This window comes from Ictalurus punctatus, chromosome 19 (genome assembly GCF_001660625.3).
Source record: "Ictalurus punctatus breed USDA103 chromosome 19, Coco_2.0, whole genome shotgun sequence".
Lineage (NCBI taxonomy): Eukaryota > Metazoa > Chordata > Actinopteri > Siluriformes > Ictaluridae > Ictalurus > Ictalurus punctatus.
In genome coordinates this window covers 6,982,111-7,001,268 of record NC_030434.2, presented here as the reverse complement: position 1 = coordinate 7,001,268, position 19,158 = coordinate 6,982,111, and the positions used below count along the sequence as shown (strand labels likewise).

General features: G+C 38.8%; 1 protein-coding gene across 1 annotated transcript; it reads left to right on the top strand.

Annotated features, from left to right (window-relative positions):
• Positions 1 to 477: 477 nt before the first annotated feature.
• rab21 (RAB21, member RAS oncogene family) lies at positions 478 to 16,005 on the top strand. Its single transcript, XM_017494863.3, has 7 exons — positions 478 to 872; positions 4,947 to 5,006; positions 6,995 to 7,102; positions 8,378 to 8,441; positions 9,996 to 10,050; positions 10,400 to 10,488; positions 13,149 to 16,005. Exons 1-7 carry the CDS (start codon positions 729 to 731, stop codon positions 13,289 to 13,291), a joined length of 663 nt encoding a protein of 220 aa, XP_017350352.1. The 5' UTR covers positions 478 to 728; the 3' UTR covers positions 13,292 to 16,005.
• Positions 16,006 to 19,158: the final 3,153 nt, after the last annotated feature.

The window sequence follows — 19,158 nt, the reverse complement described above, 5'->3', positions numbered from 1 at the left end:
ATATATATATATATATATATATATATATATATATGTAATTTACATACTCTAGGATACATAAGATTTACATAATCTAAGAGGTGTGCACCATACCTGACACCTAGATGAACACTTTACAGTGGGTTATCTGACTGTAAGTCATTCCCTTCAAATGCCATTGAAGTTAGAATTGTGTTTAACAATGTCGTATGTGACTTTAGAGACGGTCCCTTAATTTCCACATATCCGCGAATATAGAACGTCACACCGACTTTATTCCAGTAAATAAAACTCACAGAAATCACAAAGCACGCACGTAAAATTTGTCAATAAAGCCATAATAATTATCGAGTCGTAAAACACGTAAATACTTTTGTGGAAATGTACTTGTGTAAATAATTCGAACTTTTATAGCGACGCAAAAGTGAGGACATGAGCGTGAGGTAAACGCTGACGTCACGCGGCGCGAGCAGCAGCAGCAGCCGCCTGTCTGTCATATGATTCCCGGAGTGTGACGTAGCAGAGGACGCCATTAGACTGGCTCGGCAGTACACACTCACACAGGCGGAAATAGTGTTTTCTTTTTCTCTTCGGTTCTTCACTCTCTCAGTCGGGCAGTTTCACCCCGTGGTCTCCCTTCACCGTTTCACACCAGACGAATGTAGATATCTAATGTGAGGCGGCAGGAGGCGAGCGCTCGGTTTACTTTTCTTTGCTGAAGTTGAAGAAGGAGAGAGCTTCTCTCCACCATGGCGGCTGCTGGCGCCACTACTGCTCACAGAACATACTCCTTCAAGGTGGTGTTGTTAGGGGAAGGCTGCGTGGGCAAGACCTCCCTGGTCCTCCGCTACTGTGAGAACAAGTTCAACGACAAACACATCACGACCCTCCAGGTAAAAGCTATAACCCGCTGAGTCTACAGTACTGCGTAGGGTGTGTGTGTGTGTGTGTGTGTGTGTGTGTACACATCCAGCCTCCTGTGTGCTCACACTATGGCGAGATAACTGGTTTGGATTGACAGATAACACTCTACTCATTTACCCGTTTTAATCCCCACTATGGGTAGAAATGAGTATTTATGTTTGGGGGGGGGGTGAAAAACAACAACCCCCAGTTGTTTATCAGTCAATCCAGGCCATTTTTCTCTAGCTGAATATTTTAGAGGAACTTGCCCCTCTTTCTCTCTCTCTCTCTCTCTCTCTCTCTCTCTCTCTCTCTCTCTCTCTCTCTCTCTCTCTCACACACTCACACACACACACACACACACAGCTTCCTGTAGATCTGTTTCGATTTCGATTTGCTCTAAATGATTATACAGTAAACAGAGCTGATCAGTCCTTACATAATGAACGCTTACACCGTGTAAGTCAGTCCAAAATGCATGCTATGGAGTCTAGACAACAGAGATCCTAGAGGACAGTTTGGAAAGGAGGAAAGGACACAGTGCTTTCATTATCGAGTCGTCTGGATGCGTATGTTATTATTGTTGTTATTATATTATTATTCCCTTCTGAGCAGCACTGCTGAACTCTCGCCTCGTCTCTGATCCGCTGGAAGAAACCTGGTCTAGGATTCAATTCGCTGTGATTTAAAGAAGAAGAAGAAGAAAAAAGATGTTCTAATACATTTTTAATGGGTATTTTTATATTCCGACCAGGCCGTGAGATAGATAGATAAACGAGTCAATGTGGGAATGAAACCCCGGTCTGCTCTTGAATCGTAACGTGTTTTTAAAAAAAAAATTTTTTTTAAGCGAATCGTTACAAGTTACGGGTTTGAGCTGCTTCCTCGAAGTATGTTTGATAATGGGTTCGTTGTTAGGAGAGGGGCGGGGGAATACTTCTAAAAAGAAAATAAAAATCAGATAATAGATCATATCTGTAGCACAGGTTTTAATTCACGGGTGGGGAATGTTATTTTCTGATTGCTTATGCCGGATCTGGGGGCCCAGGGTTTTAATAACTACTTCGGCTGGGACACCGTGGAATCCTGGGAAACGAAGAAGCAGACGCCACTGCGAAAGATGCATCATGGGAGGATTTCAACAAATGTCCAGGACCCTCCCACTGACCTAAAACCCATAATAAAGTCGTAGATTAACAATAAATAGTAAACTGAGTAGGACCAATGCAGCAACAACATGAAATCAGCCCTGTTCTCGGTTTTCAAACCGCTGGGACCAGATTCGTCCACACGCGCTGTCGAAGAGGATGACCCACACGTTTTTAATGTTAGGAGAAGCCTCACCGACATGTACCTTCTGCCAGAAACATGTTTTATTAGACTGTACCGGTCTTAACCCCGTGAGAAAATGTTAACAACGTCAAACCTAACGCAATTTTAGAGTTTTTTTTTTTTTTTTTAATTTTTATTCTTAGGAAAAAATCCATTTTCAAAACCTTATATAGAGTTCATTAGACATTTCTCGCCATGGAAACAGCTATAGAAGCTTGCATGGCGTTAAAAATATAGAACATGGCCGTTAATCCCCTCAAACGTAACTTTTCTGAACAGGACGTTTTACGTATGGTCACTGATAAAACAGGAGCGCTTGCGTCTGTTCGTTCACTTAAAGTCAGAAAAAACAACATATGAATCAGAATGACTTTGTGTTTATGCTCAAGTTATGCAAAAATGACCACAAAAGATGTAGAAGTGAGTAGAATTTTATATATATATATATATATATATATATATATATATATATAATATAATTTTTTGGGAGAGTTACGATTATATCGTAAATCAATTTGACGAAGCAGCCCCCAAATGTCTCCCATCATGCACTTATTATATTGTACTTGTTTGTGGAATTCAACGTCCAGTATATCCTGGCTTTATGAACAGTTCTTCTCTCACCAGCCTCTCTGTCTTTTTTTATTTATTTTATTTTTTTTCTCCTCACTCTTGAAGTTAGTAAAAAAAACAAAAAAACAAACAAAAACATATCATGTTACAGAGAAACCTAGAAAGCGCAAAGTCCTGAAGACTTTCCCATGACGTAAAACGCACTGACTGTTACAAAGCGCCGGAACCCGAGACCTGAGAACCCTTCCAGAAATGTTTAATAAACGTCTCCTAACGGAAAACGTTCATCCCACACCGTTTTCTTCGTCTGTTTATTATGGGGTCATTCCATTTCAAGTGGTCCAATGCAGGTTGCTTATGCATTTTTCAGATAAAATTTTTTTTGAGTGATTACCTTGATGTATTGGCATTGCGAAACCACCAGTTAAAAAAAAAAAAAAACAACAGTGTGGTTTAAACCTCAATATCTCGACTCAGGATGGTCCTAGCTCCTTGGAACAAAATCCGTTCTCTACATGTACACACGTAATCGTTTAGCAGATTCTTCTTCCTTAGACTGAGAACTTAAAGTGCTCCTATTATGTTTTTCCCCCCCCAAATATTACCTTTCATGTAGTATGTTAGAGCTGTGTGTGAATGTACAAAGTTTCAGAAATCAAAGCGCATGACAAAACGGAGTTATTGACTCCTAAAACAAGGAACCGATTCTGAACAGCTGAATCGAGTCCTTAGTGATTCCAGATTTTACTTCCTGTACTTACCTACGTAGGTTTGGAACCAAAAAACCTCGCCTCTGGTCTTCATCGGCTGCTCACTGACGAATCACAACAGACTGGGGCATCTGACCAATCAGAGCTGAGTATGCTCTCTGAAAGGAGGAGTTTAGAATGAATCCTTTTAGCACGGATCATTTAACGTGTCGTTTGTGACACTGAGGAAAAAAGTTAATGCTGCAGTTTAAATTATGAGCACGTTAAAGTCTTTTTTGACCTCGGATGCGTGTAAATCTATTGTATGAGACCTTTAAAACAAAGTTAGGCACGTTTCAAATCCATAATAGGTGCGCTTTAAGTCCAAATGTAATGCTCCAGATGGCTCACAGTTCCCATTTTAGATACTGAGGTTTTCGCAAACAGCTGTATAACCTAAATTTGTTGCGTGCCATGACATAAAAATAAAATAAAAATGGTGAAGCAGCTACAATTTTTGGACCACTTGAGATGGACTGACCCTTTTAGGCTCAGTTTATATAGCATGTTCGGCATGCAGGTCACTGCGAACGAGCTGTTATTATAGAAGTATTAGAACGAGTGCATTAATATAAACCCCTCAGTTATGTTACAGACAGAACGGCGGCGCTGTGGTATAAAATTCAACGGCGACCATGTAGCTTCAAGAGCAGTCGTATATTTAAGATTCATCGGTGTACTTTAATGGTAGTCTAAAGCATAAATCAGTTGTAGTTCCTGTTCGTACAGTCCGGTTCTTGTTTATTTCAACCTTTTTTTTTGGGCCTTCAATCGTTTCACCAGTTTGCACCTTGTCCAACAAAGCAGGCAGGAAATGGATCCCAAACCAAGTACTTACCTACTGCAGTATATAGTGGGAGAAATACACGTATTTCAGCTACTATATAGATGGTAAGTACGTGGTTTGGGACGCAGCCCACGGCTTCAAGCAGTCATCTATGCTGCTGCCTCAAAGAAGAGGTGGAGCTCATGAAGAATATTAAACAGAAATATCGTCAGAGAAGCAAAATTCATCTCATTACATTTGACATTTATGGCACACACCCTTATCCAAGAGTGACTTACATTGATCTCATTTATACAACTGAGAAATTGAGGGTTAAGGGCCTTGCTCAAGGGCGCAATAGTGGTAGCTTGGCAGTGCTGGGGCTTGAACTCCTGACCTTCTGATCAGTAACCCAGAGCCTTTAAACAGTGAGCCATCACTGACCGAAAACAACAATCTCGCCACTATCGTGAAATCCTACCGTCTTAGAAGTGACATGAGGACATTTATTCTAGCTGCCAACGTGAACTGGAGTCTGCTCATCTGCCTTCTAGGTTTTAATACACTAATACTAAATAGCGCTCTGAGGCCAGTTATTAATGTTGTTAACATGAGACTTTCCATCTTTCTTGTTTTGTTTTTAGGCATCGTTCCTTACAAAGAAGCTCAACATCACGGGCAAGAGAGTCAATCTGGCTATTTGGGTAAGTCTCCTTTTTAAACAGTGTCTTATCACGTACAAGGGAACGAAGAGCGTTTGAATTCCTGCCGTCTTTCAGGTCTTCACGTTGTCAGCTGAAGATCGTGAGCCACCAGATGATAAATGGAATATATTTAATAAATTAAAGGTCAAAACTTTTTTTTCTGGTTGCGTGGGTGTCGCATGTGGAATTCAATCCGTGCTGAATGTATTGAACGTAACTTTTTAAAAAAAACGAACAGAAAATGTACAATCAACAGAGTTCTTTGTGAACGGTTTTGTAAGCTTGGTTTTCGCTAATAGTGGTTTATGAATGCGGCGCCTGATCATTCTGCAACAAGTATCGCATGTGGGAGGGGCTTAACAGCGATTTACTCTGATTGGCTAGTGAGATTTGGATGGTTAGCTCCCTGACCTTTAAGTAGAGACGTCAGTGTGGAGAACGCTCTGGATGCGGTTCTCTGTACTCTGTAGTGGAAATGACTGGCTTACTTAGTCAGTTTATTAGTTCGTAATTAATATTTGAGGTTTGGGTAGTCTGATACAACGGAGCATCGTCCTCATCTTCATCATAATCAACATAATTCTTCTTCTCCTCAGCTGGACACTCTAGCCAATGAGAGTTAAGCCCCGCCCACACGTGAGATTCATGGCAGAATGGCGAATGTAAACTTGCGGAGCGTAATTGAAAACTCAGGCAGCGTATTCATAAACCACGATTAGCAAAAACCAGGCTTGGAAAACTGTTTACAATGAACGCTGTTGATTTGAAGACCACGTTACAGTTTTTGCCACCGAGTTCACTGCTTTCAGCTTTAGAGTGTTTTTCCTTCTTTCTTTTTAAACTTTTAACGTTTCTGACCATTTATTTCTGCCGTAATTCAAAGTTGAGAAGAAACGAGAGCAGATTCGATTAGAGTCCGTTATTTTCTTTTCATATGCATTCGGCATGCCCCAGTTTACCCTTACATATACGTCTAATTTACAGAAATCTTGTCTGCTGCTGCAAATTAAAAAAAAAAGAATATATATATATATATATATATATATATATATATATATATATATATATATATATATATACACACACACACACACACACACACACACACACACACACACATATATGTGTGTCTATATAGACCGGGTCCGGTCCGTATACAGACCGGGAAGTGTGCTGTTATTTTATAAAGCTGTTCAAGAGCAATATCAGAAATAAGACTGAACCGTTTTCTGCTAAATAAATTAGAATTGAAGCTTTTTTTTTCTCTCCTGAACAAATAAACAAATCCCTTATCCCTAATCCCTTCACATCAACAAAACCTGGGAAGACATTTTTCTCAATTGCGGTGATAAACATTCACATTTGCACCTCTCGCGTTCAATCATATCACCTTTAATGATATTTTTGTCGTAGAATTACATCAGATTGAAATTGTGAAACTGAAGCGGTGGCTCGAAGGTTTCGAATTCGATTTTATTTTCAGATTTGAATTCTCAAAGCACTACTGTACTGTACGTTACGTTATGTTACCGGCTCATCGGCTGAAACGGTTGGGGATCACGTGGAACGTTTGAATCCGAAATTTCAACCGGATCAGAATTTTCTGAACAACTCCGTTTTTATGTGAGTCGAACTACAAAACTTCACTTGCGAACTCAACTAAATGTAAAAGAAAAAATTCATGTATGTAGCAGGACATTTCTCATCTTGTAGGGATGCATTACGGTTTGGGCCACTGAAAAGTTTAAGGCTCAGAAATGGTCAAAAACTGCGCTCAATCAGTCATCCCTCTCTCATGCGACTGAGGTTTATTACACTTTTATGAGATTTGCATGCCTTAGAACTGAATACAATAAAAAAAAAACATGTTCCATTTGTTGTTGTTTTTGCTTTCGCCTCCACAATATTACCCACCAGTAGTCGTGTGACACATTTGACCTCTTAGTGACCGTAGTGTGTGTGTGTGTGTGTGTGTGTGAAACTTGCAGGACACAGCTGGGCAGGAACGGTTCCACGCTCTCGGCCCAATCTACTACAGAGACTCCAACGGAGCCATTTTAGTCTACGATATTACCGATGAAGACTCTTTCCAGAAGGTGAGGTTCTCTCTGTAAGAGCAGAGAGACACCCAAACTAACATCTCGCATTCTGAACGCATCTCCGGTTCTCGCTTGCGATCAGATTTCATACGGCATTACCGCTGGAGGAATGTTTATTGCATTTATTGCATGACAGTTACTTCCAGTTCACTAAGCTGATTGGTCGAGCAGCAATCTGAGAACGCTGATATTTTCTATAACCATGCCGTGATGATGCATCACTCTGCTCGTCTGCGTCCGCCACGTAAAATTCCACTTCCTAGTTTAATGTGGTTACTACAGTATTGTTTGTGACCTTATCATCATCAGTGGACATGGCAAGTGATGCTTTTCAGGAATGTAACTTTCGACGTGATGTACAAAAGCTCATCGGATGGAAGTGAAGGGACAGAAATTTTTACAGGAAGCACCCTTTTAAAGTCCTCGGGAAGCAGCTTGAAACGTGCAGCGCTATTCGATGTTTTGACGTAATTTCCACCGAAACAGGAAGTCAGGGCAGGACATGTAGTGTGACTCCGCCCCCTTTAAAAATAGCCAGTAGATTTTAGCTTGCCTCGCAGCCCGGGCTAAGCCGTCCTTGACCGTTAGTACCATGGATTTTTATAATGTTGGGGGGCGGGATACTTCAGATTCTAGAGAGCGTTTGATCTGATTTGCTGATTTGCTGAAGTGCCGGTTGATCAGAGAGAGAGAGAATTTTTTTAACACATGTATCTTTTGTCATTGTTTTGGAATTACACTAACTTATAGATAACCTTAAGGCTGATATATTCATACTAAAAGCCATTTTGATTTCATGGGGATTTTTAAATAAAACTGTTGTATTAAAGTAATATTGCAAAAGTTTCAGTGAATTGATATATATATTTGGAGATCGACTTCAATGTGACTTCACATTTGATTTGATGAATTTGCAGACAAGATCTATTCAAACTATATATTGTGTAGGCTCAGAAAATGAAACTTTAACGTTAAACTGCTTTCCAAGCTAATTGATTCACTACTTATAGCTAGCACACGTTTGTTTCGTAGACTAATCGTCCATTCGAGACCCAACCCATCGAGTCGCCATACAAAGTACCGACTTTTTGTCCAAAGTAGCATGAGATTCTCAAGTAGCGTTTCTCATGAGGCCGACAGCGTAGTATAACGCAGTGTTAAATGACTGTTCTTTTATGTCAACAAAACAATAGAAAAAATTTCCTGTCAGTATGTCATCTTGTCATTACTAATATGAGTGTTTTTTTCTCTCCCCCTTCTCATATCTGTCAGGTGAAAAACTGGGTGAAGGAATTAAGGAAAATGTTGGGAAACGAAATATGTTTATGTATAGTAGGTAAGTAATGTGTTCTTTACCATATCAATTTTATTCAAATAAGAACGTGAAGGGCAGCGTTGGCTTGACAGGACCGCGCAGAGAATGTGAACCCCGTCACATGGCGTCACACTACTCCTTCTCATGTGATTGAGAAAACCCTCACAGCGCATCTTACGTCCATCTTATCCAGCACAAACAAATATCCGCGCAGAAATCCAGCCGTTTCGTTCCCCCAGGGGCTGACGTTGTGTATTTAAGTCGCTCGTGTGATGCACACAACGACATTCATGGCTTTGCTGAATTATTCTCGTTGCGTTATGGGCGGCGGCCCTCATAAACCCTTAAACATGGTATTTAAATAGTATCGCGGCATTTAACAACCCGGAGCCTCGTCGTCGTCTCTTCACTCGACTTCTCCGCCTCAGAAACGAACACGACGTGTGTGACGTAAACAGTGGAGACTGTATAGCCCCGTGTGACACTTTTTCCATAACTTAGTAAACAGAGTAACATCAAATCGCATACTTGAGTACTATTCTAGACTGTTATTGAGTACTAACTCTAACTGTTTTCCTGTTAAAGTTAGTGTTTAGATACATAAAAAAAGACCCTCTTAAACCTACCGAAAGGTCTGTTTCGAGTAGCAGTCTTCTGGATTTTCCAGATCAGTAAATATTTTTTTTTTTATTTGAGACCCGGATCATGACAACAATCAGGATGACGGCACGAGGAAAGTTTCAAAGAGAAAAGTCTGTATAACGTCGCTGTGCTTGAAATCGCTGAACCTTACATTCCGGCTCGGAAACCAGATGGACAGAGACGTTTTTTTGGCTCTGATGTGCCATCTAGTGGACGTCACTTTTAATCCTCCAGATACACGGGCTAAGAGTCCGAACGGATCGCATAAACACTGTCATGTGGTTTCATGAAGTTCTTGTGCTTTTATAATGTTGGATGTTTTAATCGATTGACCCCTAAGGCACATATTCAGGCCTTGGGTGTCAGTTTGTGCTTTATTGAAAATGCACCGTATCAAGATGCCTCTGTATGGAATTTGAGTTGTGTTTACCCTCCCAATAAAAACGTATCCATAATGGTAAAAGTTAAAAAAATATTAGTTTCTTAAAAAAAAAAAAAGAGAGAGCGAGTATATTATTGATTGAAACACATACCCCCCCCCCCAAAAAAAAAAAAAAATAAAAAAATAAATAAATAAAATAAATAAATAAATATATTTTTTCAGGACCACTTGCAAATATAAACTGTATTTTGTGAAATATTATTAGATAATATTTAATTATTATAACATTCACTGCTATAAATAATTTGTAGTCATTTGACCTTGGTGTATGCAGTAGGTTTTTTATTTTTTTTTGTGTGCTGTGTGTCCGTCCTGTAGAGGCCATACACAGCAGAATATCACATCAAGTCATATATAATATAATATGTAATATCATATCTTCACACATGCTTTAAGAGCTTGATGGGAGAGTTTCGATCCGGTTCACTTTCCTGTGAAAGATGTAGGTGTAATGATGACTCTCCTGATGATCTTCCTGCTTCTCCTCCTAGGTAATAAAATCGATCTGGAAAAAGAGAGACATGTTTCAGTGGAAGAGGCTGAGGCGTACGTATATTATTCCTGTCTTGTGTATTAGACTTGTGGCATCAAGATGTTTAACCAGCTAGTATCATGCTAAATTAAATCTCAATTTATGAAATGCTTAGAATGATTAAAAACTGCTGAGCTGAAAATACTTTATACACACACACACACACACAGAAACTGCTTGTTTTAATTTTCATTTAACACTCAATAGTGTTGTAAATCTATTAAAGGAAGATTATTGTGACTGCATTTTAGAATTACTGGTCGAGACAAATGCGCGGAATAATTCAAGGCTGCAAGACGTGCAAAATGATTTTTATTTGAAATGATGATTCATTTTGATCTTGAAAACTGTTCTCTTTCACAGGTACGCGGAGTCAGTTGGGGCAAAACACTACCACACGTCAGCTAAATTAAACAAAGGAATTGAAGAAATGTTCCTCGACCTGTGTAAAAGTAAGTGTTTCGCTTCCTCCTGCGACGAATCGTTTCACTCGATACGAGACTCTAGATGTGTCTAGTTATAAAGTAAGCTATTTGTCGTAAAATCCCGGGAAGGTTTAAAACTTAATTAAGCTCGCACTCTCTCCTTTGAAAAAGTAAGTTGTTCTTCATCTCGAATCATGAGAGGCTACAGGGATTTTTAACAACGGGCGCTTTTCCACCGCACCACGCTGTACGGCTCGACTCGACTCTAGTTGCTTTTTGGGGGGTTTCCACTGTGGGTAGTACCTGGTACTTTTTTTTTTTTTTTAGTACCACCTCGGTCGAGGTTCCAAGTGACTTGAGCCGATAATAAACGTGAGCCACGCATTGAAGGAGTAGGGAATGTATTGTGCCTGAATAAATGTCATTTAATACATTGCATATGGTAATATTCTATTAATTTGAAATGATGTATAATTTAATCTCATTACAGATAAAATTACAACAAAGGTTCCTCTCTTAGATTTTTACATCTTGCTTTACCGATTTTCAAACAGGCGTTTATTGAAGTCGCTCCTGAATGTAATTTAGTCATATCGAGCGCTTTGTAGGTTCCAGAACGCCGTTATTTTACATCCTAAATAGGGTCCAAACAGGAAAGGCATTTGGAATACGGCCTGAGCGTGTATCTGTACAGGGCTTCGATAATACAACGTTGTTCCTGCGTGAAGGCGAGTGGAAGATGGCACCTACGTCGAGGCGGCACTAAACTGCAGTGGAAAAGCAAGCTCGGAACAGTAAAGCGAGCCGAGTCGTACCGTGCAGTGGAAAAGTGGCTAAAGAAACCCCCCTCCCCCAACACACATTATACTTGCGTTTACATTCAGCAGCAAGCAGGAGCTGGAAGACTTCTCCAGGTCTTTAAGGTTTGGTGTTCGGGAGCATGTTGTCTTCCCGATAAGTTACGACGCCGATTGAGAGTGAGTGGTGGACCAAAAGGTAAGGTCATATCCAGTAACGGAGAACGCAGGAATTAGAAACACACCCGGCACTAGAGAGAGCTGCGTAACCTTGTTTATCGGCATGGATACGTAGCCGTTTTCCTGTGGGATGTGCTCGGTGTCCATTTTCATGTCACTTCACCTTTTCTGCCTCCAGGTTTGGGCCTTTTAAGGTCAAGCTAACTGTTCACGCATCATTTGAGCTGTGTGAGGTTTGCCTTTTATGAGCATCACCAAATGCAAATCAGCTGTGACATGTACACAATTACAGTGGATCGGTGTTCAGCAACACATGCACGCGAGTACGAACAAAATCAGTAAGCTCGGGATCGATGCATTTTTTTCATTTTCCGCATCAGGTAGACCCACTAGGTCGAGTCGTATTATGTGTCGGAGTGATACATAGGCGAAATTCAAACTTTTTAGCAAAAGCTCTTCCATATATATATATATTAACCTTCAGATAAGCATTAAAAACGCCTTTGACAAAGTATGTGTATGTGTGTGTGTAATGAATTGGCTTCCCATTTCAGGCTGTGTTCAGTCCCTCCATGATTTTGCGATCGCAGACAAATCAAGCAAAGGGCAGTATTTGGAGGAACTTGCAATTTTTAAAAAAATTTAAATTACGCTATATTTTCTGCAGATTTGGGCCAAGACGCATCATGTGACATCATCACTAGGGCTGGGTATTGCAACCAATTTGGTGATTCAATTCTTATTATTATGGTTTCGATTCGATTCAATATCGATTGCTTATCAGTGTTTAATTTCAAATGTTAGTTTTGCAGACATGGAATCCATGTTTTAATATAAATGCTGATAACTGAAACCCTCCTACTTGGCTATATTACTGAAATACACATTTACTTTAACAATAGGGCCCACACAATTATGTTTAATTACATTTTACTGAGAGTAACAAACATTGTAACAAGAAATCATAAATATGTGCGTCAGTGCACACAGGGAAAGCACAAACTGCACATTACAGTAAAAAACAGAAAAACATTGTAAATGTGCAACAGTGAAATTCATTAACAACTTGAAACTTATTAAAAAAAGTAAAACCCGTTTTCAAAATGCAAAACATGAAAGATGGCGACACCTTCAGGACGAGAGGCGAACTACAGATAATATTCACATCCTCTCAAGTACTGTAAAGCACGTGGATTAAGAATCAATTCGTGGATTTCCCGAATCGATATTGTTTCGTTATATTGAAGATCGATTAAAATTGGAGAACTTTGTTACCCAGTCCTAGTCATCACAATGCACATTCAGCCAAAGCCCTCTTCGATTCATGAATGTTGAACGTGAGTACAGCTAAAAGCTCTAGTTTACCCGCAAACATCTGTGTGATTGCAGTTTCGGCAATTCAAGTAGTTTTCCGCAAAAAAAAAAAAAAAACACAAAAAACTCTGCAGGTTGCATCACAAATTTTGGGAAAAAAAGGCACAGCAAAAGCAAGCATTTATGGCTGTAACAATCCCCAAAAAAACCCTCTGCTGAATCCCGTACAGCTGTGTATTCCCGTCTTGCACACAGCGTTCCCAGTATAATCTCCAGATCCACTGGAAAGTTCTTACTGGAGCTAAATGGACGATTGAATAGAACTTTATGCGCCGATTCTGATGTGTTGTGAGAGTTTCTCTCAAATGCACTGTGTCTCTGTGTCACAACGTGCAGGAATGATGGAGACGGCACAGGTGGAGGAGAGATCCAAGGGGAACGGGACAAGCCACGCAAGCACGGGACGAAGAGGCGTTCAGATCATCGATGATGAACCACAAGCTGCTACTGCAGCCGGAGGGTGCTGTTCTTCAGGCTAGGACTCCGTTAGTGCTCGCTCTCTCTCTCTCTCTCTCTCTCTCTCTCTCTCTCTCTCTCTCTCTCTCTCCCCATCTCTCTCCAAAAGTACTGGTACTCTTCATCAGTCACTTGTTCTCTGCTCTGTAACACTGATGGCTTCAGCCGTGATTTGTTTTCCTGTTGACTGCAAAGTTGGAATACAGCATCTAATGGATCTTCTCAGTTACTTGTTACTGTGGTAACCCAATCACTCTCTCAGGCTCTCTATCTCTCTCTCTCTCTCTCTCTCTCGCACACACATACACATGCGCTCTTTCTGAATATTTGAACACGCACTAAGATCTGATTTTCTAAGCTTTTTTTTGTGGTGTCGTTGTCGTCGTCGTCGTTGTTGTACATGTCGGGTTGATTTCCATGAAAGCGTTTTCTTTTATTTAGAAGCTTAAAGGAAGTAAGTACCCATTATTTAATAACTTAAACATACACACTGAACTCCTGAAGTCCTTGTGGTAATTTAGTGAGCTTCTGTCTTTCTGTCCCCAACCTTCAGTTCCTGACATCATGGCTAATCAGAAGGTTTATTAAACTTGCTCTCTAGATGGTTTTGGACTTGTATGTACAACGAAACAAAATACACCTGCAGCATATTAATATTTTATTCGCTTTTACAGCTTTTTTTTTTTTTTTTTTTTTTTGGGAACTAGCCACTTGTAAAAGTATTCAGTACTCACAGCAGTTGCGTCCGTGCAAATGGTCAGACTGCAAAAAAACTAACAGGAGGATGAAGAAGGATCCTAATACAGTAGCAACGAAAAAATAACAGATTTGTAAGTATTCAAGCCTTCATTAGGGGTACAGGGCATTTTACCCCCACTACTACAGTATGTTTCAGACACCCCCCCCCCCCCCCCACACCCCTGTTCTCAATATAATCTCATGTTTCGTTTTCTTTATGATCTTTAAAGGCCGGGTTGTTTTCTATGAAAGCAGAATTTTTTATTTAAAAAAAAAAAAAAATAATAATCAATTGCAAATTTGTGACCTTTCAGTTAATGACATCCTTTACCTTATGTTTAAGTGCCAAGACTTCTCGAGTGTTACAATAGGCTAAATTCCAAAACCTGAGTATTAAGCCAATCCTATCTATTTTAATTTATGTATGTATTATATTTCCCCAACCACCCCCCTCCCCCACGGTCCGCTTCTCTTTTAGTGCCATTTGCAACGGTTATCCTGAACTAACCGAAAGTGTTTCAGAGCCACATAGCACTTAGCTCCTCCTGTATGTTGGATAATGATACTGAAATGTGAGTATTCCTTGAAAAGGAATTGAATCAAATTGAAAGAAGAAAAGGTGAGGGCTTGTTTTGCCTTTGGAACGGTTAAAAATTGTTTAGCTTAACATGAGTGTGTTGTATTTGTTGACAGAAAGTGTGTATGTGTGTGTTTTTAAATACAGCATTTGAATGATTTTTGGGTGTCTGAATATTTTTCCAAGTGGCTATTGGTGGTGTGTATAATAGTTAAATGATTTATAAAGTGAAGAATAATAATTATGGGTGAAAGCACACGTTTGGAACTTTTATTTTTTATTATTTAACTGCTTCTGTCATTGTTGTGTAATAGAACAATTATATATATATATATATATATATATATATATATATATATATATATATATATATATATATATATATAAAATACATCAGTATCTAGGTGTTAAACACATGGTTGTTATTTAAAAACATGTTTGTTTGTTTGTTTGTTTGTTTGTTTTCTTTAAACTTTAGTTTAAGCATGCTACGCAAAAGTTTTTGCCATATGAACACACTGGCCAGTCACTTTATTAGGAACACCATACTAATACTGGGGAGAACCCCAACCACCTGTGCTGTGAGATTCTGGTCCATGTTGACATGATTGCAGTACGCAGTTCTTGCAGATTTTTGAGCTACACATTCGGGCTGTGAGCCTCCTATTCTTCCACATCCCACGTAAAGTACACTGAAGTGAACTCGGTGTCATGTTCATGGAACCACTGTGAAATGGTGCATTGTGATGCTGCTAGTACTCATTGTAAAATGGGTTTGTAAAACAATTATGGCCGTAAATAGATGCATGTGGTCAGGAACAATATTCAGATACTCAACAGTACTCTAGCTGTGGCATTCAAGCAGCACTCGATTGGTATTCATGAGCAAAGAAAGCATTCCCCACATCATTACACCACCTCTACCAGCCTGAAGTGTTGACCGGTTGGGATCCATGGATTCACACTGCTGACACCAGACCCTACCGTTTGAGTGCCTGCACAGAAACTGAGATTCATTCCATTCTTCAGCAGTTTTGGTGATCATGTGTCCACTGTAAGTGTTCTTGGCTGACAGGAGTGGAACCCGATGTGGTCTTCTACTGTTGTAGCTCATCTGCCTTAAGTTTCAACACGTTGCGTGACCGTGTTCTGCTTTTCTGCTCACCACGGTTGTAAACAGTTGTTGTTTTAGTTTTTGTAGCCTTCCTGTCACTTCAAACCAATCTGGCCATTCTCCTCTGACTTCTCACATCAGCAACAGACCTGCTGCTCACTGGATGTTTTTTGTTTTCTTTTCCTTTTTTTCTGCACTTTTCTGATCACCTGCATGATGTCATGTATTGTGTTGCTGCCACATGACTGGATCATTGCATGAATGAGCACGTGTACAGGTGTTCCCTAATAAAGTGGCCGGTGAGTCTATAGTGCTTATTTTATTGCTTTTGGCTCATTACTAAAACAGTGAACTAATGTGATTTAAAAAATTTTTTTAAGTAGAATAAATGAGAACAGCATAGCATTTACTGTAAATGAGAATTTAAGCAACTTATTTCAGGTCTACATTGCTAGCTTAAAGGGATAATTCACCCAGAAATGAAAATTGTCATTATTTACCCTCTCTCATATTGTTCTAAAACTGTATGACCAACTTTCTTCTGTGGAACAACGATGATATTTTGAGAACTGTCTCTGGGGTTTTTTTTTTTTTTGGGTGTATACAGTGGAAGTCAATGGGCACCAAAACTGTTTGGTTACCAACATTCTTCAAAATATCTTTTTTTGTGTTCTACAGAAGAAAAAAAAAAAAAGCATAGAGGTATGTAATGACACAAGGGTGAGTAAATGAAGACACAATTTTCATTTTTGGGTGAACTATCCCTTTGAATCGGATGCCATTACCAGAACAATCCACAATTAGTGGAGTAAAGTTGATGTGAACAAGATGGTTATTCCTTTACATTTGTGCTAATTAAACAGTAAACATTGTTATTAGAGGTCGACCGATAGTGGATTTTAGTAATACTAGGTTGGGCAGTACCTGCCGATAACCGATTAATCGATAAATATTCGTAAGATATTAACTATTAATAATTTTTAAAGAAAATAAAATATATGCACACACACTGAAACAAAAATTAACAATACACAAATAACAAACAAAAATAGAGACGTCCAAAACGAATAAGAAAACACTTCAAATAAGATGACAAAATTTGTCAAGAGTTTTTATTTCGCCTCTAGAAGCCGCTCTTGTCATGTATCAGAACAGCGAACCCTTCTCAGCCGCTCATGCAACGAATGCAACCGGGAAAAACTATCAGTTTAGATTTTTGGTGCAGATTATTCTGTAAAACCAATCAATCGCTCGACCTCTAATTGTTATAGCGAGCCATATCTAGTCATAGGCAGTGTTTTCTGTTCATCTGTTTATTGTCTTACACGAGTGGGATAGACACATGAATTCTGCATATTAATACAAATTCACTCTTCTTGATTCCAGACGTCAAACTGTTATCAGGTAAGTCAGCTGTGTTCGTCACTATACAGTAGCTAATGCTCAGAAGAAAAGTCTATGAGCGAGAAATCTGCAACACAGGGCTACATGCAAACGCTTGATTGTTTTTTTTTTTTTTTTTTCCCCTTTAATGTCCGGTTTTGTGTCATTAAAAAAAGCACCTAGCCTACGCAGACCAATTCTGATTTAACATATGTTTGATTTCTAATGTTCAATAAGTCAGAGCTTTAGAAAACAAAATGATCACAAACTGAATGTTTGTTTATATTCAGATATGAATATCATGGGTATTTAATGGTTAGTGTTGTTCTACATCTATCCAGATCAGACTGTTTCCACTCCTTAAATATCACACACACCATCTCAATCAATCTAATAAACTTTTCTGAGGGTCAAGAAACGTGGTACAGCAATATTAGATGCAGAAAAGCATTTGAACCTGGACTTTCCTATGTGTGTTTTTTATCCCCCCCCCCCCCCCGCCCCCCCTTCATAAAGGAGGGTTTCTGGGAATTGTTCCTTAAATAGATTACAATACAAAAGCCAGTGATGAATACCTGAACGATCTCACAAATATTTACACTACACTGAGGGAGCTCACAGTCATGGCCTCTCTCTATCTGGCTCTTTATTGCTTTAGTTCATTTATCTATAAACTGGAGCAAAATCAATTTTCATGCCAGTATACAGGGATAACCGGATAGTCGCGTTACAAATAGGACAGGGCTATAAGACAAAAATACTGTGTATTTTCGAAGGCATTTCTGCTTGATGTGTTACACTATACAGCCTGTAGGTCTTCAGCAAAATTATATTAACGTCAAACAGGGTTTTTTAAAATTATTTAATGTTATTAATATATTGTTACATTTAATGTTTTAATATAATTTTATTTATTTTTTAAAAATTATGAAAATAACACTGAAATGAATGTAAAAATTCAATATTAAAGATGACGTACATTTTAACAAAAAAAGGTAAATTTGTAACTAAAGTAGTTTGTAAAAAAATAAAATACAAAAACCTTTTTTGTGACACAATTTAAATAACAAATTAATAAAATTTAGCTACCAGCCCTGATTCCAAAGGCTAAATTCTTTATCACCACAGGCAATATCGGCAATATCACAAACCTACGTGTACATCTGGCTTCCAGGATGTAAGAACGCTTCAAGCTTAACTCCATTACCAAACAATAGAAGATGACTGGACTGCATAACCAATAATAATGATTGGAGAGTGCAGTAATAAAGAAGACGATATTACCCCGAAACAAGTATTTATTCACAATGACTGCAATTCAACTTTCAAGGTTCTACAACTACAACGTTGGACACTTTTATAACAGCATTTTCCTGGACAGAAAAAAAAGGATACAATTATATACAAAATAATATTATGTATAATATTTTATTTATAAAACTTTTATAATAAAATTTTGGAGTAATATTGGCTGCTAAGTTGTATGTTTTTCTCCATTTCACAATCCCTGGGTGGACTGAATATCAGGAAATATCAATTAAAGACTTGCACTTTCTTAGACCCTCAATTAAAAAATCTAGTGGTTTTAATAACATTAACAACTCGTTAAGCGGTGATGCAGCATTCGACTAAAGGTCGTAACTTGACTTGAATAAAACCTGATGTCAAATCCACATGGCTGCCCTCAGCATGAACAGTTAACACAGTAGCACAGTAGTCTTAGCTTTGAATGAGTTTATACTAGTATTTATAGCTCAATCAACATACAGACATATTTACTTGATAAATCAATTGTTAAAACATTGATTATCCATTTCACTGTTTCAGGAGCTGACTATACGTTCATGCTAGCTGACTAGCTTTTCGCTAACAAAACACAGACATGTAGGCATCTGTGGGTTTTGTTTTCGCACTTTGTAGCTCGAATGCATGGAAGTTGAAAATGACATAATTCTGAGCTCCGACTTCCAACAACTTTTATTGGAGACGGCATAATTCTCCAATAAAAGAAACAGAATCGAGACAAGATCGACTTAATCCTGTAATGAATCCGTCACCTGTAATGAAACTTTTGACTC